Source organism: Helicoverpa zea, chromosome 21, assembly GCF_022581195.2.
Source record: "Helicoverpa zea isolate HzStark_Cry1AcR chromosome 21, ilHelZeax1.1, whole genome shotgun sequence".
NCBI classification, from domain to species: domain Eukaryota; kingdom Metazoa; phylum Arthropoda; class Insecta; order Lepidoptera; family Noctuidae; genus Helicoverpa; species Helicoverpa zea.
The window spans coordinates 4,131,587-4,159,532 of NC_061472.1; the positions used below are offsets into that span (position 1 = coordinate 4,131,587).

At 35.9% G+C, this 27,946-nt stretch overlaps 1 protein-coding gene and 1 long non-coding RNA gene across 3 annotated transcripts; one reads left to right on the forward strand and one right to left on the reverse strand.

Moving 5' to 3' along the window:
- The first annotated feature begins 1,837 nt into the window (after positions 1 to 1,837).
- LOC124640849 lies at positions 1,838 to 3,678 on the forward strand. Its single transcript, XR_006985603.1, has 3 exons — positions 1,838 to 1,903; positions 2,146 to 2,208; positions 2,608 to 3,678. It is a non-coding gene; the product is annotated as an uncharacterized LOC124640849 (long non-coding RNA).
- A 268-nt stretch (positions 3,679 to 3,946) lies between these two features.
- LOC124640777 (activating signal cointegrator 1 complex subunit 3) lies at positions 3,947 to 27,764 on the reverse strand. Of its 2 annotated transcripts, none has more exons than XM_047178702.1 (39): positions 27,560 to 27,764; positions 27,335 to 27,472; positions 26,706 to 26,964; positions 26,104 to 26,382; positions 25,369 to 25,618; positions 24,745 to 24,925; positions 24,325 to 24,476; positions 23,857 to 24,002; positions 23,316 to 23,516; positions 22,661 to 22,853; positions 22,099 to 22,285; positions 21,429 to 21,555; positions 20,664 to 20,947; positions 20,301 to 20,406; positions 19,718 to 19,942; positions 19,350 to 19,439; positions 18,823 to 18,967; positions 18,350 to 18,486; positions 17,673 to 17,849; positions 16,902 to 17,127; positions 16,200 to 16,341; positions 15,069 to 15,180; positions 14,723 to 14,814; positions 14,488 to 14,564; positions 13,902 to 14,122; positions 13,486 to 13,588; positions 12,988 to 13,177; positions 11,959 to 12,112; positions 11,126 to 11,262; positions 10,297 to 10,513; positions 9,480 to 9,638; positions 8,171 to 8,312; positions 7,607 to 7,797; positions 7,059 to 7,249; positions 6,476 to 6,644; positions 5,775 to 6,062; positions 5,187 to 5,321; positions 4,552 to 4,747; positions 3,947 to 4,133 (listed from the first exon to the last, which is right to left on the reverse strand). In XM_047178702.1, exons 2-39 carry the CDS (start codon positions 27,457 to 27,459, stop codon positions 3,988 to 3,990), a joined length of 6,552 nt encoding a protein of 2,183 aa, XP_047034658.1. In that variant the 5' UTR covers positions 27,460 to 27,472; positions 27,560 to 27,764; the 3' UTR covers positions 3,947 to 3,987. The 2 variants fall into 2 exon arrangements, with proteins under 2 accessions (XP_047034658.1, XP_047034659.1); XM_047178703.1 differs by having other exon boundaries at positions 27,667 to 27,741.
- Positions 27,765 to 27,946: the final 182 nt, after the last annotated feature.

Below are 27,946 nucleotides of genomic sequence, written 5' to 3' on the forward strand. Positions count from 1 at the left end.
TTATCCTGCAGAAGTACCTAGAAGTTTAATTATCATTAGATACTGAGTTAAAGTTTTTGAATTTTAGTATCTACTTATCTAGTATACTTTTAGTTTTACCTAACTAACCAAGTCGAAATGTGGGATTTTTTGATTGGGACCATCTAAGCATTCAACGAGTTTAAGAATCAGTCCCAGGGGCATTCTCGTCTTATGATCTATGTACTCAGATTGCCCACAAAAAAACAAATCAAATGCTAGTACATTGTATACACAACTGACCATAATGTCGATGAGATGTGGTGGTGGGCGGTGGGTGGAAGGTGGTAAAGCTTCTAGAACCTTCCAAAATCGATAATTTCCGCGCCACGCATCTCCGGCAGGACGAGGGGTGAGCAGGGTACCTAACTATATGTAGCTAGCATAAGCTAGCTATATGTAGCTAGTTATAGTATATTCATATAGCAGGTATTCATTTTTTGACTAAATTGCAGCCAGGTAAGAACAGGGATAAATCTAGAATACAAGCATCCAACCACTTTAAGAAACTATCCCAGCGAAATTCTCCACTTATTATTTAGGCACTCAGATTAACAAAACAAAGAAAATGCAAGTACATAACGAAATATAATTACAGTGGGAGTGTAATTATAATTCGTCTTCTAGAATGTTCCAAAATCAATAATTTCCGCGCCACGCATCTCCGGCAGGACGAGGGGAGAGCAGGGTACCTAACTGTATATAGCTAACTTATGCAGGTATTCATTTTTGACTAAATTGCAGCCAAATAAGAACAGGGACAAATCTAGAATAATAAGCATCCAACCACATTAAGAAACTATCCTAGCGGCATTCTCCTCTTATGATTTAGGCATTCATATTAACAAAACAAAGAAAATGCAAGTACCTACATAATGAAATATAATTACAGTGGGAGGTGGTGGTGGGTGGTAGGTGGTAAAGCTTCTAGAATATTCCAAAATCGATAATTTCCGCGCCACGCATCTCCTGCAGGACGAGGGGAGAGCAGGGTACCTAACTGTATGTAGCTAACTTATGCAGGTATTCATTTTTGACTAAATTGCAGCCAAATAAGAACAGGGACAAATCTAGAATAATAAGCATCCAACCACTTTAAGAAACTATCCCAGCGGCATTCTCCTCTTATGATTTAGGCATTCATATTAACAAAACAAAGAAAATGCAAGTACCTACATAATGAAATATAATTACAGTGGGAGGTGGTGGTGGGTGGTAGGTGGTAAAGCTTCTAGAATATTCCAAAATCGATAATTTCCGCGCCACGCATCTCCTGCAGGACGAGGGGAGAGTAGGGTACCTAACTGTATGTAGTTTATGTACTAGTTTTTAGGGTTCCGTAGTCAAAAGGGTAAAACGGGACCCTATTTAGTACTAAGACTGCTGTCCGTCCGTCAGTAACCTGGCTATGTCTCTTGAACAGACATATAGTAAGACAGTTCGCAGAAGATGTAAGTAGGTGTTCTTATTCCCGCTATACCAACAAATACTGAATACTGAACTAGAACATTATACGATAAATTAAACGGCATATTAGGTATACTGAGAGTGAAAGTTTCCAAAACCCACAAAGCGATTTCGGTCCGACCCGGGAATCGAACCCGAGACGTCGTGCTCAGCGGCCACACTTGCAACAGCTAGACCAACGAGGCAGTTTACAGTACCTATAAAATATGGAACCCTTCATGTGGTCATACAGCTCGCACTTTACCTGATTTTGATAGATGTATAATATCATCGTATATCAATCAGGGGGGTTTTGGTCGGGCTTGCGCGGTGCAGCTGACGTCGTCTTTATAACTGCATCCAGTTTCCAGTGCGTTATCGGTCATCGGGCGAGACTGACGTGCCTTTGGTCTTTCGGTCCTCTTAACATCAGACAGAGGTGTGTATTTGAATATTCATTTTTATTACTTCCTTTTCAATAATTAGTGTGCATTATAATTCTTAAATATTTGTGGGAACTTTTCATCACATTTTGAAAATTCTGTGACGAAGTTGCCTGATTAGGGCGTGGCCACATGACCCTTTGTCTTCAATTTGTTCTTATAGGGACTTAAATTACTATAATAGTTGAATTATAACTGCAATTATTATGAAACTAATATTTAATTTCTATGTTTTCAGGCGGAGTTTACAAAGCTGTTACCTGACCACGCCCACTTGCCTGTTGGAGACTTATTGATAAAGGTGAGTCTACATGGCTAGCTAATTTCAATTTTTTACACAGTAGGGTTTTATTTTAATTCAGATATTGGAAAGTTACCTTAAACGCCTGGTTTACAAAATGGGCAACACCCTCAGATAGTAAAGGATCTGTGAAATACTAATTCAGTGTAAAGCTTTGTTAAGCTGTAAAAAGTAAAGCAATGCTAGCTACAAGCAATTAGCAATATAGGTACTTACTATAAAATGGCTGAGATAAAAATGACAAAAATGGGCGTGGCATCCTTGTAGCTTTGTGATCTCCAAGCAAGATATCTACTCAGCAGTTAAGTAACCTTTATATGAGCAATAAGCAGGTAGTAACTGGTACAGACATGGCAAAAATTCTATTATTTTTTAAAAAACAAATACCTTTGTTCACAGATACCTGGATATTGAAAGGCATCGGATTACCCTTCGAGCCACTAACGATGGATAACCACGCAGCTTCAATTCAAGCCATGTCGAGAAAACTGCGTCGAATAGTCTAAGCAATCATGTAATAGTTTACCAGCTTCCACAGATTACTTAATTTATGACCGATTGTCCATTGCCAGATGTAAATAATAATAAAATTAATATTTTCATCTGTGCAGTGGAAAATCGGTCTGAAATGAAATAAGTAATTTGTGGAAGCTGATGGTGTGTTACGAAAGGCATGCCAGTTGACTAACATAATTAAAATGCTAGATATAAGCGTGAAGACTTGTAATCTTACTTTTGCAAACAATGTTTTTATTGGTTGCTGGTACCGACACCTTCCCCTTGGTACTAACTAGGACTACAAGTCACTCATGCCTTTAAGTTACCTAATCTTTTACACATTTTGAGAATTGACATCTTTATATATAATAATAATATTATAACATCAAACGCACCCTCGATAGGAAAAAGTTGCTCTAATCAACGAAGCAGCTTTAGGTTAAATATTTTTTGTTTAAACTGCATTTGAATATGCAGCATGCATACAGGTTTGACCATCAACCAATAAATCCGGTAAATGAAAATTTTCCGGTGTAGCTATGAAGTTTTACACGATTATGTGTGTGTAACAATCATAGTTATTTAATTGTGAATCATAACAACTTGATAGTTTAAAGACTGCGACATTGTCACTGAATGCAGTTAATCGACTTACACGGACTTGACGAACCCGGATTGGACAAGCATAAGCGACATTTTTAATCTTTCCCATTCGCGGATCTAAACGTCGTAGAACAACCTCGACATTTGTAACATCAATATCGAAGGAGTCAGGACCGCGGCTCCTTCGATAGTTTAGATTCGCACTTTCCTTATTAAAAACCTTCCTATAAGTGGCTTGATAAATCGGAGTCAATGGAGAATTTCATGTTAACATCTCATGAAAAAAAAAAAAATATAAAAAATACAAAAAAAAGATAAAAATAAAATTCAAAAATGTCTAAGCTTGTTTCTTTTATCCCCTTTTCTCTCGATTAGCACAATTTTGCTACGAAGCTTCTTTTTGTACCAAAAAGTTATTACATATGTGGCTAGATAAATAAAAATTAAACACAAGTTAATGAGCAAGAAGTTGTTATTCCAAATTCTAAGCAACTTACTCAACTATGAAGACTGCTCAAACATCAGTCTATCTCAGTCAACTGGCGTTAATTTCTGCGACGGAAATGTTTTTAAATAGAACTTAAAATTGAGTATTCCGAGGTGAGTAACTTAACATAGGAATAATAAAATAGCTAAATTAAATATAAAATAATTTATTTATTCATTTACAAAGCCAGTTTATTCAATGATAGTCTTGTCGATATCATACACTCTTTCGACGTTCTCTTGTGGTAAGGGGTCCATGAGTTCTATTTGTAAGTCGTATTGTTGGTCCAAGCCCATGTAGCTGTCGCTCATGATGTATATCGTGTAGATTATGCGACCTGAGACAAAATATAACCAGTTTTAGAAGGTCCAAAGAGGTCCTAATTAAATTAAAGAAGATGGCGCCAGTAAAGATGGCGGTCTATCTGTCAAACTCTGACTGTCAAAAACTTAAGACCAACACAACAGTATATAGGCATACAAGCATTTGGTTTAAAAATAAGAATGTTCTTTTCCCAACAGAACACAAAATGAAAATAATATAACATAGTTCCAAACTGCAAAAAGCAAACCTGTACCGGGTTTACAGTAAAATATATTTTCTACTATATTCCTGAGAGTAGCATGATTAGTGAGACAGATCAGACCAAACGAGAATTGGGACTGGGAAGCACTTTCACGCACTGATGGAATTTTAATACAAAATGTACGTTGTACAAAACAAACCCTCCAATTTGCACATTAGGCATAACTCACCTTTACCCGATGGCGTATAGAACGTGACCTGCGCATTGCCCCTAGCCGGGACTCGTTTCAAGGCATGTAACTCTCCCTGGTCGATAGTACCCATGGTGACGAACCAGCCTTCATTCTTCCCGCGCGGGAAGCGGGGACAGAGGACGTTGTTAGGGTTGCCGCCGCGACGGTTCAGCTCTAGTACAAGGGTGTACTCCTGGAAAGAAAAAAGGTGTGTATGTGAATGATTTGTAGATAAAATATTGTAATTTATTTATTACATAAGAAAACACGCTAATGATATATTTTTTTGCTATCGTGCTATATGATTAAGTCCTGGTTTGTTTGGTTTTTGATATTGTTAATTTTTTATCGGTGTTACAAAGGAAATTGCTAATAAGCGCATTTGACACAAGTCTGCTTAAATTTTAAGATGAAGGTCCGGTTTTAGTAGTTACCGAAAAAGTGTCAGTTCAGTAAAGAATCTGACAGTTAATACTATCTGACAATTAAGTCTTGTTATAATTTCTGCCAAATATAGTTTATCTGTCACATACCTAAGTTAATGATAGGCTATCAGATACTATGAGTAACCAGTGAAACCAGTTTTTGTTAAGTAGAATCTTATTTAAGTATCAATCTATCGGATTTCTTACCTGATCAGCATGTAGCGGTATCCAATGGTCTCTGGCAGGTGGTTGTTGCACGGGTTTGTCCTGCTCGCCGTCGCAGTCGAACCACAACCCGCGTATGCGCATTTTTATATCTAGCGTTGGCATCTCACTTATTGCCTGGAGATAAGGTAATAAATAAACAATGTTATACGGTCGAAATTCTTAGTATACCTAAGTGGTATAAATGGGAAGAAAAGTTGAGTTAATAACACCTATGAGTTACTTTAAAATTTAAACATGTGTATTGGCAATTTTACTTAATTACAGTTCAATAGATTTACAACCTTATCATAACAGTGGAAGCTTAATGCTCTATTGGTAAAATTTGACAGATTCGGGTAGGCGGATCTGCTGGCGTCTTTACATGATAAGTTACAATACCACCAATACCAATTAAATACTGTAAGTCTTAAATGATTTGTCGACTTGATCATAATGCTTACTTCGAACTCACTTCACGTTCATTTGGTACTAAGATTTGCACACAAAAATATGTCAAGTATTTTGTTTCCTCAAATAACCAACATATTCCGAAACAACAAACTTACATAAGAAAAAAAATCAACTCACCCTATGAACCTGTTCAATTTGACCCTCCTCGAACTCCCTCCTCAAATATTTAGCCAGTAGCTCATAATTCCTCATACAAGCCACTTTAAGCCCGTTGAGCATATGGCATGGCTTATTCGAGTCTTTGGCCATGTGGCTAAACATATAGAGATGTTGGGAGTCTATGTGTGGGAGTGTTAGTAAGGGAGATTCGGTCGGCCATCTTGCTTGGACAATGCCTTGCATTAACATTTGACATGATAGACAGACGGAAAGCCAGCCGTTTTCTGCTGATGTGTCTATCATTGCCTGTGGAAATAATTATATTGGGTGAGCTTTATTTTTTTTTACATCCTATGTAGAAAGAGTGATGTTATATCTATGTTTGACCGCTTTTTGTGTCTGTCGTGCCGTAGCTCTTAACTGAATAAAACAAAATTGGATACTGTCTTTATATTTTGGTGTTCTAATATTGGTTCTCAAATCTCTTTATCAAACTTAATACCACCTAATGCTGGAAACATTATTGAAGATTTTTTAAAATTAAATTACTTTGTCAAAAATTCACTGTTCAAATTCAACTTTAATTAAATGAAACTAAAGAACATACACTGCAGTTTTAGTGTAATAATAATCCATATAACAACAAACAAAACTGAACTCTACACAATGGACTTAAAGTTCACTTTACCAAAAACCAATCTTCTATAAAATAATTTTACCTGCAATATCCTAATAGTTTGATCGAGCACCGACTTGGTGTCAGTCAGGTAGTCACTGTTGGGTAACGTTAGTCGCGTCATATGTGCTTGTAGTAGTAAGAAAGCTTTCACGTTCGATGAGTCCAGGCTTAGAGCGTCTACGGGGAGACGGCATTGTTGGGACAGTTCACTGAAATTAAATATATTTTTGTTAGATAGTTTGGGGTTTGGTAGTTATTTTTAGAGTAAAATATGGTAGTACTGTATGCTTTACTCTTCTTGTCTGAGTCAATCCAAAGGTTCTCTGAAAGAGTGATTTGAAATTGGTGTACCTAATATGGCAAATCTATCCATCTATGGAGAATAATTTATGAAAAATGTACCTTCCCAACACGTCAGATCCTGATATGATTTTAGTGTTGTCCCATCCGCTTTTCAATACCTCTCTTCCTTACCTACTTACTTGAGTGAAGGCTACAGATGAAGTGACAAGCAGATGCAAGTGATATTATCTGTCCCATGTTCATGTTGCTGTGCAACTTGCGGGTGAAGTGGGCCATGGTCTTGTATGACAGATAATGATATTAACGCGAATATATCTCACCCATTAAGTAAGTCCTCGTTATGTCTGACAGGCAGCGTGGAGTACTCCTCGCTATCGGCTAACACTCGCAGCAGCTCGTCCATGTTCATGTTGCTGTGCAAGTTGCGGGTGAAGTGGGCCATGGTCTTGTATGATAAGTAGTAGTAGGATGCGATGCGGCCCATCCAGGTGCAGTGGACTGTGCGTAGATCCTGAGGAAAATAGAAAGAAATCGTTACGATTGGGGAGCTATAGTCCGTTTTGAAAATTGATAATTAATAAATGGGGGGAGCGGGAGAAGAAATAAATTGAATATATAAAATAAATACTCTCATTTTTATATACTTTGGGGTACAGCTTTAATGTAAAAAGCTAGTAAGATAAAATGACCTGTGACATGAAATTTTAAAAAATTTGATTAAAATTTGCTACTAAAGTAACAGTCAGGCACTATTGCCCACATAAGCATATTAAACCCACAAAATGACAACTTGAGTTATTGTACAAATTGCAGTCAACTGGGATTTTTAATACACTGGTCCTACCTACTATTTAAAAACCATACATACCTCTTCAATCTCCAAACAATTCGCATTAGCCAACGCATCGAGCGAGCTTTGCACTAAATTGGACAGGTAATAGTTAACATCCTGCGGTTCTACGCTCTCCAAATTATAGTATGAGGGGTTCTTCAGCAAACGCCGGAAGAAATACGTCCAGGTCATGTAATCTAGAATGTCTTGTTTTGTTTGGACGGTGCCTAGAAAATGCAAAAGTAAAGATTAAATTGTAAGTCAGCTGTGGTATAATCATTACATAGTGTTGGAACTAAAAATATAGGTACACTGAAAAAAAAAGAACTTAATAAAATGATGTCAGAAGAGTTTTCTTTTTGCTTGATCGCGATAATCTCGGTATTTACTGGTTCGATTTATTTCAATGTTAGATTTCAGGCTACTTTTCATTCGGGTGCGCGAAGTAGTTCCGGCAGGGCGTGGGTGAAACTGTTGGCGGATGCTAGTAAAATAATGGTGGTAGGCGTAATTCACTACATAATGTGGAAACTAAAAAAATATATAAGTTCCAAAATCACCACATTAAAGACGATCTTAGTTTAAGACACAAATACTTACCAGCCACAATCTCAGCGTTAAGATGGTCGGGCAATACGTCCAGCAGACTGGACTCGACTGGGAAAGGCTCGTACAGGAACTTTTTGTAGAAATTCTTCTTTTGATCGTGGACTAGTACTACAGCCACACCCTCGTTGTCATACTGGAATAAAGTGTAACATTATTTTGTAGATATAATTGTAGGAACGAACATTTTTTTAAAATTCTAAGTAAGTTTGACTAAGCTTAATTTAAATGAATTAGCTTTACTTGCTTTCACCGAACAGTGTTATCTGCTAAAGATTTTATTTCATTTAATCACTTTTTTTTACTTCCGCAAAACATAAAAAATCTCGCGCAACTTGCGCAAAACTGCGCTAAACAATTTGTATTTTTTTACATTCAATAATGTAAAAAAAATACAAATTGTTTAGCGCACAAATGTGCAAAAGTGATCACGTATCAATATACGTGATCACTTTTGCACATTTGTTAGAAGTTGCTGTTCATTTTACGTTATATACAACAAACTTTCATAGGGTTTTGTCATATTTGTACATCGAGAATGTATGTTAAATTCAAATTCAATTGTTTATTTGCTAGAAATACAATCATAAACTGACGACCTTAAAGCCTAGATGTGTATTTCCTACAATTAAAATACAGAAAGGACAATGGGCGATTCCGGTCCAAATGTCCACCACGAACGAGACCTATATGGCTAGATAGCCCGTTAAATGTAGAACATTTTTTGTTATGAAAGTAAAAAAAAATATAATGCCAGAAAAAAGTTATAGCAAAATCAAATACAATATTTTATAGATTTTTCAATTTAATTTTTTCAATTACTTTTCGTGATGTTCGATTTTCGTACTTTCTGTAACTTCTGACAAAATAGAATTGTTAATTATTACAAAGAAGACACCACCAGTTACATCGAACTTTCTTAGATCCAGGAACCGCTGAGTATATTCAAGCACTTCTGGCGCCTCAATTGGTTAGTGATTCGTACATCCATCGGGCAAAAAATATGGGCTGTTTATATACTGTAAATGTGTCTTACTCATCTTAGTTTTAGATAAAGTGCGGAAATGGAAGTGGAATAAAATAAAAAATAATAATGATAACATACAAAAACTACCGAAAATAAAGAATACATTTTTGGCTCTAACTTTTTTTTGGCATTGTTTTTTTTTAACTTTCTTAGTAAAAGATACTCTAAATTAAGTGGACTATTTAATTATATAGGTCTCGTTCGTGGTGGACATTTGGACCAAATCTCATACATTCTTGCCCAATCTCCTTTGATTAAAGTTTATTTCCTACAAACCTGTGGTCGTCCAGCTCTTCCCATCATCTGCAGGACATCAGTAATGGGCATATCGACATATCGTTTCTGTTTCCCATCATAGTACTCCGTGCCTTTGATCACTACTAAGTGCGCTGGGAAGTTCACTCCCCATGCTAGTGTTGCTGTGCAGATTAACACCTGGGGAGAAAGGTTTCTTGTGAAGGAATTTTGAGTAGAATATAAGTATGAGAAGGTCGGAGGAAATTTAAGACAATATTATACTATACTAGTTGATCCCGCGAACTTCTACAAACATTTTAAAACCGAAAGCCAAATCGGTCCAGCCATTTTCGAGGTTTAGTCAGACTAACCAACAGCAATTTATTTTTATATATAAGACTAGCTTCCGCCAGCGGCTTCGCCCGCGTGGTGTGTTGATAAAAAGTAGCCTATGTGTTAATCCAGAGTATCACCTATCTACATACCAAATTTCAACCAAATCGGTCCAACCGTTTTTGCGCGATTGAATAACAAACATACATCCATACATTCTCACAAACTTTCACATTTATAATATAAGTAGGATTAAATATGTGAATTAGAAATATTTCTATATTTGAGATTGAAAAATTCGTAAGATACCTACTTAAAATATATTCACGGGATTAATAAATTAACTAACCAATACCTAAGTGGTTTGTCATGATGTTACATATTGCTTTGGTTTGCAATTTGTCAGGAAGGGAGCAAACAAATCTAGCGGATAGTTATAAAATAAATTTTGAAACAATATTTTAATTTCAGTATCATAAATTAATTTCTATTCTGAAATACAAAAAAATGATTTCATACTAACCTGTATCTTCTGATTAATAAACAGCTCTTCAACAGTAGTCCTATCTCGTTCATGCAGACCCGCATGGTGTATGCCTATGCCGAACGCTAACGTGAGCTTGAGGTTTGATTCCCGGATGTTGGCTAGAATCTGCTCCATTTCTGATTCTTGCATGTGCAGCCATTGTTTCGGATTGTCTTCCGCTGCTAAATATGCGATGAGATCTAGAGCTGTTAACCTGAAAAGCAATAAAAAAAACATTTCTATGAAGATATACTGGAGAATTAAGTGTGTATTCTATGCTGAAAACAGCTTCTATGTTTGTTTCTTTCAATAAAATACTTGCAAGACAAAGAAGACATTAGGAAGAGGTATTTATATTGCTGTAAATAGTCTAAAAATCATATTCTGAAAGCCTTAGTCATTAGATTTTTTAAAACATTTATTTAGGCAAATTATTTTATTGGCAATTTCGTCTCGTAGAGTTCCCGTGAAACTCCTTGCCGTTCTGAAAATTCCGAGCGCAAACATGCGTGAGCGTGTCCATAGGATTAGTTTCTGCGCAGCGACTAGCGCAATATTTTGTGACGACAAAAAATAATGAGTAAGTATTTTTAATGTCAACTTAGCATACTTTTTGATGTCTTTAACAGTTTTCTTGAACATAATCTAGTATACAACCGACGATAATGTACAGACACCAGCAGGTCAACTGACCCGAATTTGACAAATTTTAACAATCGAATATTAAACCTTCAACTATTGTGATAAGGTTGAAAATCGAGTGAAGAAATTGGACAGATTGTGGTAGGTTGACGTTCTGTCTCTACAGAAATGAAATATAACCTACCTGGTCTGTCGTCGACTGGAGACGAAGACAAGTGCAGGGGCGCAGGGGGAGTGAGTGCGTATCGCCTGGAACGTCGGCTTGTTCATCGTCAGCATGCGCGGGCAGTAGTGCCGCCCCGGGTGCCCTGATATGTGTACCTGGACAAACACGTGTTAATATTATTAACAAATACAGTTAAAATATTCATACAACAATTATCTAGTCTCAAACTAAGCAGAGATTATGTTATGGGACCACTGATAAACGTTATTATATATTTTTCTGTTGTAAATTCGTACATATTACACACAAATTTAATTCCACGCCTATGTTCACGCATGCGCACAAATTTTTGATGTAGGTAATGAACGAGAAACGAGAAAAAATATAATCTACACTCTAGTTAGCGATAAAGAATAAATTGTTTAAATTATCATCACAATAATTTATTAAACTGTAGCCCTAACCACCGGTTGCTTGAAACCTTTTCTCGATATTGTGGTTTATTATTTTCAAATGTATTTTATATATTTTATAAATTATATCTCAAAAATTATATATTGTAAAATAAACAAATGTCAAAAACCGGCCAAGTGCGAGACGGACTCGCGTCCGTCGCGTACCATTATTTAAAATCACGTTTGTTGTATCGGAGCCCCCCAAAATATTTATATTATTCTAGTTTTCAGTATTTGTTGTTATAGCGGCAACAGAAATACATCATCTGTGAAAATTTCAACTCTCTAAGACGGACGGACAGAAGAGCGAAAACAACAGGTTTTACCCTTTGGGTACAGAACCCTAAAAAGGACATTATCCACAAAATATCGATAAGAGAGCTGGTTATTACATACCTCTAAAGGCACAGGTCTAACAGAAGGCCTGAAGTTATACAGCCCCATCTCTCCAATGTTCAGCCAGTTGGCCAAGTCCTTAGCGTTCGCGAGAGCTGTTGATAATCCGATGATACGGAGCCTTCGAGATGTGTGCGATTCTATGAAGTTTGTTCTGTAATGAAAATAAAAAATAATTCATTCATTTAAACTTTAGACTCGATGTAAACGTTAAAACACATTCGAAGGAAACTGAACTTTATCTTCATTACAAAAGGTGATGAATTTAACTAAAAGCATTTTTTGCCTCTAATTTTCCGACATCCGGCCGGGACCTTTCAGAACACGGAGAATTTCTAACTGATCTTTAAAAAACCTGCACCACACCAAGTCTTCATGAGTTATTAACACACTTATGAATATAAGTTATCTTTTTATGGGAAATCATCCTCCTTCTGTGGGTAAGCAGAGTGAGGGAGTGTCAGGCTCTTACTAACTAAAACCCATCATGTTCCTCTTAGGCCTTTCATGTACCAGGGAAGCGGTAACTCTTTGTAACAATCCCGCTGTATATAAATTACCTGGACACAATAACTTCGAGCACGGGTCCTCTATCCTCCCCGAGCAGATGTATCTCGTCGATAACGATGAGGGCGACATCCCTGACGTAGTTGCGCGTCTGCCACGAGCGTCTGATGCCGTCCCACTTCTCTGGCGTCGGTGCCATTAAACCCTTCTCTTTTATCAAGTTATTTACATTCCTAATACCATCTGCCTAGCCTTTTCCTCATATTGGTACATTAGCAGCTGAGTACCAGTAGATAATACTGACAATCTTACCTGCTAAAATCAGTCATTTACCCGTGCAATTTGATACCCCTTGGTAAGACTGGTTGCCAAACTTTCTGGCTTCTGGCTACTTACCTGTAACGACTGTCATGGCGTTCAAATGACAGCCAGGATCTTTCGAAACATGAAGAATCTCTCAGGTCACTCTTTAATACCGACATTTGTGAGTTATTAACACACATATAGGTCAATATAAATTACCTGGACACAATAACTTCGAGCACAGGTCCTCTATCCTCGCCGAGCAGATGTATCTCATCGATAACGATGAGGGCGACATCTCTGACGTAGTTGCGCGTCTGCCACGAGCGACTGATGCCGTCCCACTTCTCAGGAGTTGTGACTATCACGTGGGAATTGCGAATCGCCCGGATGTCCGGGGATACGTCACCTGGGAGAAAATATTGAGTTTTGAAGAGATTGGAGAGTTACGGAAATTATTTAGCATGGTGAAAATGTGAGCAATAGTGTTCAAAAATAAAGGATATTCAACCCCTACTGTGTAAAAGCGAAACAAAATTACGACAAATCCTCTTATATGGAATCTATAGCGGTATGCTACAGATTTTCTATAGGACGATTGGTAAGGAAATGAGAAAATGTTTATGTAATTAATATTTGTTATCTAAATTTTTAAGATTCCTTGACATAGGCTTTACTTCTAAAACGTATATAATATGTATCTCAAAGTTCACTGACCTGTCAACTCAACGACTTGTTTTCCTAATCTCTCTTGAAGTCGCACTTTCCAGTCTTTTATCCTTTCTTTGACGAGAGCTTTCAATGGCGCTATATAAACCACCTGAAATTTAATCAAGTATTATATAATAGCAGTAATATTAAGTGTCAACGAGTTCATATAGTTGATGATTATAGAGAATTTATACAGAAAAAAAAATACATAATAGTCTGGTTCAATCAAGCAGACGTCAACTTTAACGTAATTATTCCAAAAAGCAAAAAATAATGACGTTGTAAAAAGTCTGTATCGATCAAGTGCCCAAAAATTATACCTATGTTTGAAAAATTTTTAAAAAACGTGTTTGCTTTTTGAAATGGCTACTTTCACATATAAACTAGCTAACACATAAAAATATAAACAAAAAATAACATACCTTACAATTAGGGTACTGATTAAACACTCTAAACATAGCCACCTCAGCTACAATAGTCTTGCCGGAACCAGTTGGGGCTCCTAACAGCACATTATGGTCCGTATGGTACAAACAGTGGAATATCTGCGTCTGTATGGGGTTGAAGTGGCTGAAATTGTACAGCATCTCGAAAGCAGGGTTGTTGAGTGCCGTCACTGGTAGCGGTTGGAGTTCTAGGAGATCTGTGGATGAAAATAATAAGATGTTAATAAGTGAATTGGGTTTTTATAATGGGTTGAGAGGAAAAAAAATATTAAAAGAAAGAAAACGCAAAACATAAATAGAGAGTTAGAGGGCGAGAAATACACAGAAGGATCTCTCCTTCTCAGAATTTTCTCCCTCTCTCGAGAGAGGGAGAAAATTACAATTTAATTAATATTAAAAGGTGGCTTATCGATGTCTTATAGGAGATTACATTTACCGGACTTATTGATCTTTAGGCTACACATACATATTTTTATGACTTGTAAAACATAAATCAAAAATTATACAAAATATATTATATGAGACAGGATTAGAACAACAATAATGTATACATTTGTATTACCTGTGTGAGGTGGATGAGTTTCAGGCAGTATCAAGTGCTGGAATGTGAGTGGCAGCACACTTTCTGATCCTAACCACCTGGTGGATAAACAAAATATTTGTGTAATGAAATAGTAATTTCACAAATGAGTATGTAGCCATGACTTAGGACCTTTGAAAAGACATATTATGTAAAGTTATTGAAAGATTTCAACATGTCTTATTTTGTTGCATAGATGGCGCTGTAGCTATAATACCTTTCAGATGTAGCTCGTATGTAGTACTGCGGAGGTAACGGCTCGCTGATTGGTATTGTTATCACCAACTCTTGCGGTTCATTTGTTATCACCTAAAATCAAAAATCTATAAACTCTAACTGAATAATAAAAAAAAATTTACAAATTGTTTTATTTTTAAAATCTATGACCACCTGATTTAACTTTTTTTTCCGATTGTAAAAATCATCAAATGACCCCTTCCACCGTGGTCTGGCAGCGGTGAGGGAGTGCCAATCTTTTACTGACTAAAAACCCATCGTGTTCTTTCGTAGGCCTTTTATGTACCAAGGCCGGGGTAACTCTTTCGAAAAATCGAAGAACTTGCCTGTTTCTTAGTGATGAGGAAGTACTCGTGGTAGTACATGATGTCTGTCTCCGGGTCCTCCACCCAGATCCAGAACGCCTCGGGCGCTTTGCCGTGGTACTTGTCGTTCCATCTGACAAAAATTAGTAGAAGAAATTAGTAATTGTAATTGGTACAGTATGACATGTTTTATAGTTTGAAAGGATGTGGCGCTTCAGTAAGTTACAGGGCTTTTTCATAGTGTTGTCTTGTCAATTGTTTCTTGTCACTAACAAAGAAAGACTAACAAGTTTTCTTAAAACTTTGATATTTAGAAAATATATGTTGAGATTGTTATTATACTGCGCGGCGAATGATGATCCTTATGACAGTTCGTTAGCGCTTAACATTGTAGTGACGTCCTGTCACAACAAATCCTTTACAGGCCCATTAAAAATTCGAAAAAAATCATAATTGTGTACATTTTTAAATTATATTAATGAATATTAAGAAATTATTAATGTTCGGAAATAATGAAAAAAAAAACTCAATGCAAATGTACACGGTACGTGCTGAAAAAGTTACGTCGCCAAGCTGTTATCGAAAAAAGGGACACATCGATAAACAAAATATGGATAATTTGTAGGAAAACATTTACAAATGCTATGAGTACAAAAAACACAGTATATTTGTATTTTATTTAATCAATCAGAATCTGACATGACTGAATTGAAAAAATACGGTAGGTCTGTGGCCTCCTTTTAAATATTTTTCCATTAAGCTGGAAATGATGAATTTTTTTAAATTAAATTCAAAAAGAATTCTAAACTCTTTAAATTATGCAATTTTAATAAAAAATAATGTACAGTAAAATAAAATATAATAAGGCCGTTGAATGACCTGGCTGGCTGACATGATCTTTGCCTAACAGTATTTTATCGCAGTTTCGCGTCACTATAACAACTGTCAGGAAACGTCATAGGGATCATGATTCGCCGCGCGTAGTATAATTGTGTTTTTTGTTTTACAACACTCAATTGGCAGCCCTAAGAAAGTGGTAGAAAAGACACACCGACATTTGGAAGGAACGGTTCATTTTTTTTAATGCAGTTTTGGCACAATTACTGTTAGAAGCTTTGGCTAGCATTGCGCTACTAAACAAACAATACATACTTGAAATTAGGCGTGATAGAGAGTCGTATTCTCAACACAGTTCTCGTGATAGGATGTAAGCTAGCCTCCATTTCTAGCAGCGGAAACTCGTCCGCACATTTCTTCAGATGACGGGCGTTCTTAGGGTTACGTATCAAATCACCTGTAATGGAATAATGAAGTGTTTTAAATAAAATGAATTAGGGAGTTTAATTACAAAACAAGATAAGTAAAAATTGGATTAAGTCGGCTTTTGTTCAATTAAGATTTGCATTCATCATATTGACCATTTTGAGGCAACCTCTATTCTTCGGACAATCTAAGGAGTTTTAAAAACCGTAACTATGATTCAACGTAGCGAAAATTTGAGTCTTATTCACGGTCAAAAGTATTGATTATATTTCCCTGAAACACTTTATACAAATAGAAAAAAAAAGATGTCACTACATGGCAACGATTTGTGTAAACTCTCAAAAAAAGTGTCCAAAATTACGTTACTCCAATAAATACCTTATGATGACAACAAAAGGTCCACTTACCAATCTCCTTCCATTCCATATCCCTGATCTGATCAGGCTTGAGCATGGGATACTCAATGTGTTTGAGTGTCTCTATAGTGAAACAGTTAAACTGTCGCATGTCACTGTAGAAGTCCCACTGTTGCCGTTCGAATTAACTAACTCTAATAACGACCTTATTATTAGACACAAAAGGTTCACTCACCAATCTCCTTCCAATCCATGTCCCTGATCTGATCAGGCTTGAGCATCGGATACTCAATGTGTTTGAGCGTCTCTATAGTGAAACAGTTAAACTGTCGCATGTCACTGTAGAAGTCCCACTGTTGCAGTTCTAACATTTTCGCCATTTTGAGATATAGGCCGGCCATGTAAGCGTTATTCTTGCGGAGAGTTATTTCGAAGAGGGCGCGGATTATACGGACGGCGTTCTGTTGAGTTCCAGGAATGTTATATATCAGGGTAAATTGAAAATATAGTTTTTTTCACGTATAAGATACAATTGACGTGTATGACCCATTTATTCTCAAAATTGTTTGCAGACGTCCTTTACAGTGCATACCGAATTTCAACCTTATTGCATTTGAATGTCTACTAAAATTTGCTTAAGGTGGGTCTTAAATGTCATTGACATACATTTCAATAAAAAATTGAAGTACTTTAGGGGAAAAAATGAAGATTCAGAGTTACTATCAGTAAAGAAATTTTTGAACGAGCTTGTACAAGTACGATATTCGCAGAGAGATATTTTTCTAGGCTCGATTGTACGTAAAATATGGGGTAATACATAACAGAACACATAAGGATGTATTTAAAGAAATACATAAGGAAGTAAATACTAAATTACTACCCGTAAATAATTTACCTTATGTATTCAAAATGGATTGCATAAGGTTGCATCAAAATTACATTCTAGAATAAAACCCCGTAATGTTTTATCATGACAACATATAAAAATAAGTATTTTAATACAAACCTGACTAATATAATTAAGATCAGACTGTAACGAGGATCCATTGACACGTCCCCTCGACAGGTAAGTTTGTAGCAGTATGTTGATCTTCCAGTGTATGTCCTCTGGTGCGTCTTCTATGCGTAACTCACAGTACTGGTCTTTTAGACTCCAGAGTTCTGTTAGCTCTTCTTTGCGGACCTAGAAAGTATACAACGAATAAAGAACATAAACTAGACTGTGAATAAATGCCTTCCTTTTTTTGTATGTGATAATGACTTTCAATTCATCCGTTCGTCCCTTTATCAGGCTCTAGGTACGCTGACTATTTCTTGTCTGTATACCCATTAGAATCGGATCAGTAGTTATTTTAGGCACAAAAGTTGGTCAGACAGACAGATAAAGTTGATTTCGCATTTATAACATAAATAAGGATTGATGCATACATCAAGTTCAGTATGGGGTGGACATCATGGTCGTCTGAGATTGATAGAAAAGTACGTAGTAAGAACTAAGGGCAGCCCACTTAGATTGTAGCCTATCGGATTAGGTATATACAATGGTAAAAAAATCTAGGCTGAATGAGAAATGAGTCCTTTCAGACTTGAAGTATTGCCCATTGCTTCTATTGATTTTCGTAATTACATAACACAGCAAATATTATATTCCAACTATTTACAATATAAGTAAATAAAACTCACCTTAAGCTGTTGGAAGTCAGAGCACCTGGTAAGCATCTCCAGCACGTATCCTTGCGTCATAGACTTGCGAACCATAGAGTTGAACACCTCCATCGTCTCGCACGTTATGTAGTAGTGACTCGCTGTGCGGCCCAGATCTGACGAAATTAAAAGAAACAAATAATGGCATCTCGTAGAAGTAAGGAAATTTAAAAGGAGCGTTTATTTCAATGTCTAACAAAGTTTTTAAAAATCGACAAAGAATAAATATGCATTAAAAGCAAGCAAAGTAAATGTGAACAAGAGAAAAAAGCTGTTTTTCACCACAGCTGGCAAATAGATGTCGCACCAATAGAAGTTCATCAAGAATTGTAATTGACCGATGGTTTATGTGATACCTACGGCATTTTATTTTATTTTGCCAGATTGAAGAAATATTCTAAGAAATTATGACATTTCTAATCAATTAACATTATACTTAAAAAAGTATATACCAGTAATATTAAGCTGTCCAGTCCTTTCATTATATCGTATCATATGAGTGTTATCTAACTGCATGGCCGCCGCAGTGATGAGCTCACGACGTTTAGTTTCCAACATTGGTTCTTCTTGTACGTCTGAATACGTTAGACCATACACCTATGAAAAACAAAGTCACCCATATAATTTATTTAGAAAATAATTTTATTTCGTACTAGCGACCCGCCCCGCACGGTTGCAATGCCGATACTAAATACACTACAAAAAAAAATAGAATCCCTTTTAATGGATGCCATTGTAAATTTGTAACTTTTTCTTCAATCACTCTATTAAAAAAACCGCATCAAAATCCGTTCCGTAGTTTTAAAGATTTAAGCATACATGGGATATAGGGACAAAAAAAAGCGACTATGTTTTATATTATGTAGTGAAGGCCATTTCCAGTCCTAAAAGAGAAGATATAAAAACTGAGAACCTCCTATTTTTGAAGTTGGTTAAAATAAAAATAAAAATAGAAAATGCGTTTAAAAGACATAGTTACCTGTGGATTAATCCTCATTCTGACAAATAGGTATGTGTAACTTAACCATTCAACGGCTTCATCGATATTTGTCACAGTGCCTAGAGCGACCTGAAAACATACGAGTTTATTGAATGATGAGTTACTTATATTATCAAAAGCATACAATTATTTTGCAATCTGAAATTAATGACTGTGGTATGTAGCCACTAAAAAAAATGGTTACGTACGTAAAGTCGATACTAAATTATCGAATATTCACACCACTAGTATCGATACTAATAAACTGATATCAAAATTTAAACATAGAAACCATCCTACACAGATCTAGTACCGTTACAGAATAGTGCAAAATAAAAACATATGTGAAATTAAATTGGTATACGAACCTCAGCATTCAAATTATCAGCTAACAAATTAATAAAGTTGCTCTCAATAGGGAACTGATTAGTCATGGACTTGAGATAGTGCGTCAGTTTATCGTGCGTAGTGATTATAATGCCGGTGCCCGACGTGTCGAACTGCGGCCTGCCCGCGCGGCCGAAGATTTGTAGCACATCCAGTATGCTGAGGTCTACGAATGTGCCGTGGCTTTGGTCGTAGATTTCTGTACCCTGAGGATATGGGAAAGAATGTAATTTTATGTTTATTAAGCTTATCAAAAAATCATTCTTTATTATACACATGTTTTATTAATACAGAAATGTTATGTACAAGAGCGAGCTTACTCTGGAACTCTGGGTTAGTTGGATTCTCTAAAAGTAAACCTTAGAGAGTGATATAGAGATTCGATAGGGAAGGGTAAGTCATAAGTATGCAACAAAAGTCCTTATTTTTTTTTGGAGTGAAATGGAATTATTGCGTATGTAAAACTTTTATCTCGTTTATTTATTTGATGTCTTTCAATTTATTAATTAAGTGAGGGAATTCAGATTTTGTATTCTAATTATACAATTTTTTATATTAACTTACCCTTATAACAACAGCGTGAGCTGGTAAGTTGACACCCCACGCCAGCGTGGAGGTACAAACTAACACTTTTATAAATCCTTCCGCAAAGTATTTCTCCACCATATTCCTGAAAACGAAGAAGGCAATAACATATTATAAATCCGTAGACAATGACGAACAGTATATAAAATATCCTTAGAAGCAATAATCAGAATAGGTATTGGTTATTTTTTAGAAGCGTCAGAGATTGAGCTCAAATTAAAGCTGAATTGACACATTCCTCTGTCACATTTTAAGTGGAGCGCGTCATTTCAGCTTAGACGAGCTATAATATCAGAAATGTCATAAAGGTTCAACCCCAGTATTTCCTCATATTTGACTTACCTGTCACTCCTCAGCATACCAGCATGATGACAAGCAAACCCACTCGCAAACAGCTCAGCCAGTTGCTTATTAGGACTACTACTTATAGACTTCATGGCTTTAACAAAAGCACCCGAGTCTTCTGGCTCAAAGTACTTCAAATGACCCTTTTTTTGAGCTAATTCTTTGAGCACCATGGCCGTTTGGTGAGTCGCGTTCCGAGCGTGGACGAATACCATGACTTGATGACCTTTTTGAACCATGTCGGCCGCTTTGTCGTAGCATATCTCGTTCATTGATTGCATCTGTAAGATTTTTTTTAAGTAATATAATTAATTAGTGGCGTTGCCAATAAAGAAAAGCTAAGTACATAAGTGTAGTGCATGCCGTCTATTAATGGAAGCTGACCATAATACTAGGCTATATTTCGGAACACACACAAAGTTAGACCACAGTGTTCTCTCCAATACTCAGTTGCACATTAAAATTGCTAGAGCAACAATGCATCGATATATTATCGATAAAGATACCAGTGAAGTGGATGATATGGTTAAAAAGTGGACAGAGTTACCATTGAAGTATCTGTACTGTACACTTGATGTACAGACGCAAACACATCAAACTACTTGTTTTTTTTAATTTTATCCCTGAAGCATAAGGTTCAATGTTTATTGGGATTTTTTACACATTTAAGTAGCTGGATGTGCTGGTTTGTATAGTATAAAACTAGTAGTAAATATCGAAATCAGAGTCATTTTTTTACCTAAGTCATTAAAACAATCATACCTGTCTAAGATGTGACATGCCACCGCTACCGGACTCCTTGATGCCGATGAACTGTTGTTCCAGCGGCACTGGACGGAAGCGAGAGTCGAAGAAGAATAGACCGATGTTTGGGTTCACGCGCAAGAACCTGCAGGATCGAGGACATTATGAGAAATGTTTAATTACTAATTTATATGAAAAAGGGGAATCTTAAGAATTTTAGATACAATAATTTAGTGTTGTTAACGGTATTAAATGTTCCATAGAAAGATTTCCTGCACAAGTTGTCTTAAATTGCTTTGGCTAAAGAAAGCTTATTTTGCTTTGCGTAATTTGCCTGTATTGTTGTTAATAATGGTGTAGAATAAAGTATCTGTCTATTCACAGTAAAATATGTTTACTCATCAAAAATAGAAGACCACACCGGGTTTGTAAAATATATTTTGTAGCAACCACAAAAAAGTTTATTTTCAATACCAAACCTAACCTAATATCGGTACTTACCTAGCAACATCCAAATAATTCGGCAGCGTAGCAGACAGTTCGACAATACGTATCATATTCTGCGTAGGCTCGACTTGTCGCAACGGGCGAGCGATCGCTTCGATAATGGGCCCTCCATCACCATGTCTTAATGTACCTACTATCTAGCTTATCATTTAATTTACCTCATTTTAATATAAAAACTTACCTAGCTACATCCAAATAATTAGGCAGTGTAGCAGACAGTCCGACAATACGTATCATATTCTGTGTAGACTCGACTTGTCGTAACGTTCGAGCGACTATCGCTTCGACAATGGGACCTCTGTCGCCGTGTAATAAGTGTACCTCGTCTATTATTATTAGTTTTACTATAGACGCAAGTTCGGTATCAGCTGAAATGTAAGAGGTATTAATTGCATTCCGCTGTAATGTGTAGTCTTAGTTTGTATTTTAAGTTAATCAACAATATAAACCGCAATATCAATGTTTTGATCGACTGTATGATCGGCAATATTTCTTAATTAACAAGTCGATAAAAAATATTCTTTGTGATTTATTACTAAATTAGTCTCTGAAACTATTTATTTCACAAAAACATCTATATATGTACCCGTCGCCAATGTGCCCACAAAACACATTTGGTTTATAGTGCTTAAAAAAAATGTTGACACAAACATCGACAATTTAGTACTCACTAAATATCGATATTATAATATACCACTAAACACATCTTTCCCATCACTAACTCAAGCATCAAATAAACTTACTAGCTCCCTTCCTAGTAACGACATCCCATTTCTCAGGCGTAGTAACAATCATTTGCGTCTGTTGGACTTCAGTTTTAGTGAGTTTCATGTCACCAGTTAACTCTCTCACTAGAATACCGAGGCCTTTGAGTCGCTTGCCGAAACTCGCTGTCATTTCTGACGCTAAAGCTTTCATTGGGGCTATGTAGATAATCTGGAAAAGGTAGTGTGTATTATATTTTTTGAGGTTAGGTTATTAGGGCGGAAAATATGCTCATATAACTTAATCTTAATTTTTTAAACCTTAAATTGTAAAACAAATCGTACGAAAAATACGTGTTAAGATGTTGGAAGATGGGAAATCGGGTCAATAGGTCAGATAGGCAGTCCCTCCTTGTAAATCACTGGTAGTCAGCCGCATCCGGTTAGAGTAGAAGCCGACACCAACATACTTGGGAAAAAGCTCGGGAGATGATAATGGAAAAACGGGTCAATGCTGTATCGACATTTATACCAATTTTTTTATGAGTAACAAAATGTTGTTGAAGACCACTACGTGATCCCGTTTTGAAGAGAACTCTTGGCAAGTTTAGAGGTAGATCAAATTAATGTAATAATGGTCTTAGTAGAAATTATTTTCCCAATCAAAAAAAAATATTCTAAATGTGCCACTCACCTTAAACTTATTCTTCATAATGACATTATTCTCGATATGCTGTTTGATTTGATGCACCACAGTTAACAGAGCTATGTTAGTTTTACCGGCACCCGTTGGCGCGCAAATCAAGAGGTTTTCATTTGTATTGTAAGCCGTTTGGAAGACTACAGATTGTATCCTGTTCAGTTCCTTTACGTTTTCAAAAGCCATTTGACCGATCTGTAAAAAGGGGTTATAAGATAAGTTATTTACTTTTCCAATCTTAAGCAGTATACATTATATGCTAAAATTACTTATTACAACACATAAAGATATCATAATATAGTCGACAGTGTAATCGATTCAGCCTAGCCTCTTAATGAAAAATTCAAATTCAGTACAAGTTACCAAAAAAACGTAATAAATAATAATGCAACAAAGTTTAACCCCTTCGAAGTAACGTAACATAGGGTGCGGCCACATCTGATAAAACGCACCCTCAGGAAACAGAGAAATAACATAAAGAGGAATAAGCAAATAAATAATGAACATTTGCAGGTAAATAAAAAAAAACATTTACCTCATCTAGTTCAGCAATAGGCACTCTTTGATTGCCCACAGTGAGCGGCGGGGGATCGTTCTTCGGTATAATCACCTCTTCATATTCTTTATTATCCTTCCTTATCGCGTTCTCGGGAAGTATCAACTTTAGGCCCGATACAAAACCTGAAATTTTTAAAAGGAATAATGTTAACTTTAAGTACACTGTTTTTTAGTAATTCTACCAACATTTTGTTATGAACCTACATCTCTTTGCCTTCAACTACAACAACTTTCTAGTAACATGAATCTTTAAGTTATATTTTTGTAGGGTCTGTCAAAGAATAGGGACCTCATTAATTAGACTTTGCTGTCTGTACGGCTCTCTGTCACCAGGTATCTCATGAACCGTTATAGCTATATAGTTCTAGGTAAGAGGCCATCCTCCTTTAGAGTTAAAAATGATTCCCGAACGAAAGCTAGGGGCGATGTATGGTGAAATTCTTACCAGCAGAATTTTTGGCATCAATAGAAGAATCATAAACGTTGGGATATTGCACTTTGGTTTGGAAATACGAGATCTTTTGTAGCACAGGGTCGATGTTGTTCGCTGATCTGGATGTAGAAAATGGTACTACTGGCTTTGATAATTCGGCAAGCCTGAAAATTCAATGGCGATTTGTATAATGCTTATCTCTACTGTAATAGGAAGTTAAGCTCATTTTGTAGATATCATTACATATACTTGCATGGTTATTGTATTCTCCGCAAAAAAAAGGATTAAATAGCAACCCAATTAGCCATAACAAACCAGTCGATAAAAATATAACCAACCTCCATTACATTTTTTTTTTTAAATTAGTTCATTACTTTTTTATTTCATTTGTAAAATACATACAAATCTTTCTTTTTGAACATGTTAACTTACCGTTTAGCCCTCATCTGAGCAATATTAATCTCCTGTTCCTCATCATCGTCATCATTCTTCCTGTTCTTGGCTTTCTTCTCCTCCTTCCTCATGAGCTTGGCTAACATCTTCTCCTGTTCAGATAGCACTGACACCTGGCATAAGTACTGAGGCATTTTGTTCTCGGGGAGTATTGCTGCAACTGAAATTGTCAAAAAATTGTGGGTTATAATTTAGGGCCAACATCACCACAAAATGCATCCCTGATGATGGAAGGCGACCAAGAGGAATACCAGGAAAACGGCGGAGAGAAGATTTAGACAGCTTTCACAAGGACTGGCCACAAATAGCGACCGATAGGAAAAGATGGATGGCTATGGGGAGGCCTATGTACAACATAGGCTAATTAAAAAATAATAATTTAGGGATAGTATTAGCAACTGATATTATCTCAATTGCATATGGCAAAAGGAACCGTTTCCAGCTTCTACAGGGAAGTATTACACAAAGCACTACATTTATAGTTAAAACGCAAAAAGTTTGCCACAGTTATGTAACATACGTATATGTATTTTTTTTTATATTAGACATTAAATAAGTCTCTCTTACACAATTGGTAATTAAAACATAAGAAGCATTACTTACTTTCAGACAATGTAGGTCCAGGCGGAGGTGCTTTCAAACTATTGATAATATCATTCCTATGTTCCAGTATTTCCTGTATGAACTCAAACTTATCAAAGCCGAGCAACTCGAACAGATCATTTTGCATCTCATCATTACTCCGGGGAGAATTCAATAGAGTTATAATGGATTGTAGAATGTCCACGCTTGATATGCCCTCTACGTTCTCATATTGGCCTTTCACTTTTGTTTCTAGCCAGGTTTTGCCAAACTGAAAATGTTTGTAAAGTGAATTGTTGAACAAAAATGAGCCTTTAAGTCTTTGGCATAAAGAACAAAATTGCATGACACATATTATGTATTAGAAATAATGGATGGTGATGTCATCAAGAGTTGAGAGAACAATTATATTGATTAAAATCTATTGACTTAGAGATGTATGTAAATATTATGAATAGCACTCTCAGCACTATGAGCAATCCCTATTGAAGCCATAAAAAATATCAACAGCCTTTATATCACAAATCAAATGAAATCAAAGCATTTATTCGTGTTTATGACGTGTATAGGACACAAAATAGTCAAGAGGAAATACATAAAAACATGGTAAACAATAAAACAAACAAACAAGGTAGGAGAAAAATATACGTCACAAGTACGCGAAATGGCTCTCGCTCAGCATTCAGCATTCCAGCATCACAGCTGGTATATAAAAATATGTGAAAGTTAACTTTACAAAATATAAATCACACTTACTTTAGACTCAGGACCAGGGGCAGGAACTTTAGTAACACTACTACTAGGTTTGGCAGCCTCACTGTTATACTTCATAGAAAAATCAGTGACAAACGCACTAGCGGTTGCCGGCTTGCTCGTCAGCTTGGCCAGCGGTTTCTTCACTGGTTTGTATGGGATGTAGTGGCATTGTATGTGGTCGCCCCATAGCTTGATGTTCTCTTTATTAGATTCGGCCTCTTCGGTACGAATGTAGTCTTTTGTTTCATCCATAAGGTCTTCTGATATTTTTGTTACTATCTGGAATGTGAATATTTTATGATTAGCAATGGTTCTATACTTTGATATTGTATTTGATTCTATATGTGAAAAATGTCTTGCTATATACTGAAAACATTTAAATATTATGCATATTTTTCTTCTATTATGACTAAAATTGGGCATGTGATGTGAGTATCTTTTCAGTTTAAACAAGACCCTATGATTTGTATAACACACATTAAGTTCTCTCAATTTTTGGCCTCTTATTAGGACCTAAAATCGAATAAATCATAAACTTCAAAATAAGTATACATTTTACTACATACTCAACCTATAGAAATATAAAATCACAGTATAATTACATCACAAATTTTATTTGCAGTAGCTGAAGTAACAGTGCCGAATGTTTGCCTCAACTGAGACAGATGTTTTAACATCACAATATCTTGATCTAGAAACATCCTCAAGCTCATTACTGTGGCGTCTTCTATGATTTCATCAGATTGATCTCCTGTTAGCAGCTTACAGGCTTCTTTCAATTCCGCCAAGAGTTTTAGGATTTGATTTGAATTCGGTTCATTCTGTTTTACATAGTTGTAGATATCGGTGAATGATTTGTATCTGGAACCAATGAATTTTAAAGTGATAATTATTTTTTCTTGGATTTGAATTTGGAAACTGGATGAAAGGAATTTAAGATTTTGAATATTTTTCATACATTTTTGGTAAGCAATTAACACATTTAATTACTTACATAATATTTTTAAAATATAAAGAGTGTTTACTTTACACATATATTGTGTAAGTAAATGAGGTGAAATTACATAATTATTGTAGGTATAGGTTGCAGAGTTCATAAGGAAAATTTAATTAAATTTTTATTAAAATTTTTATTTATAATAGCTACAAAAATACTTTGGCCATTAATTTAATAAGGAATCATTATTGAGTATATTGTTGATTGCTAAAAAATAATTAAAAATGGCCTTACTTCTGTAAATTCTTCTTCTTCACCTGCAGCGGTTTCGTAGGGTCTATAGTCGGCTTCAAACAGCGTGGTTTGTCCAACTGAGTGTGAGCCCTTAGGGCTCTCGTTATCCGAGGTAACTCAATCATATTTCAATTATTCCTGCAGAATTTAAATTTGAAATATATTAGTACTTGAAAATAGGCAACAGGTGACTTTATTTCATAATAAAAAAAACAAAATATGTACCTTTCAGTCGGTGAAACAATGTTGTGAAATATACAACGATAAAAAATGTAAACAACAAAAATTTTAACCTACATTTAAGAACACTGTTAGTTAAAGTATTTATTTACATGGGAATTGATTTAATTTAACGTAAAACGAGAAAGTTCAGTAATATAAATTAATTAATTTACTAAATAAATTCACGAAAAGATCGACACGTATCAATGACACTGACGTTATGAGCAGCTGTCTATTGACAGTTGTGTTTGACGGCAGCATAGACATAATATTAGTAAACAGGACTGCGCATATAAACCCAAAAAACGAGCCGAGTGAAACAGTTAGTACGGAGGCTGTCTGTCCCTTTCTAATAGGGTGACTATGAGATTAAGCTATGTGAGACAAATC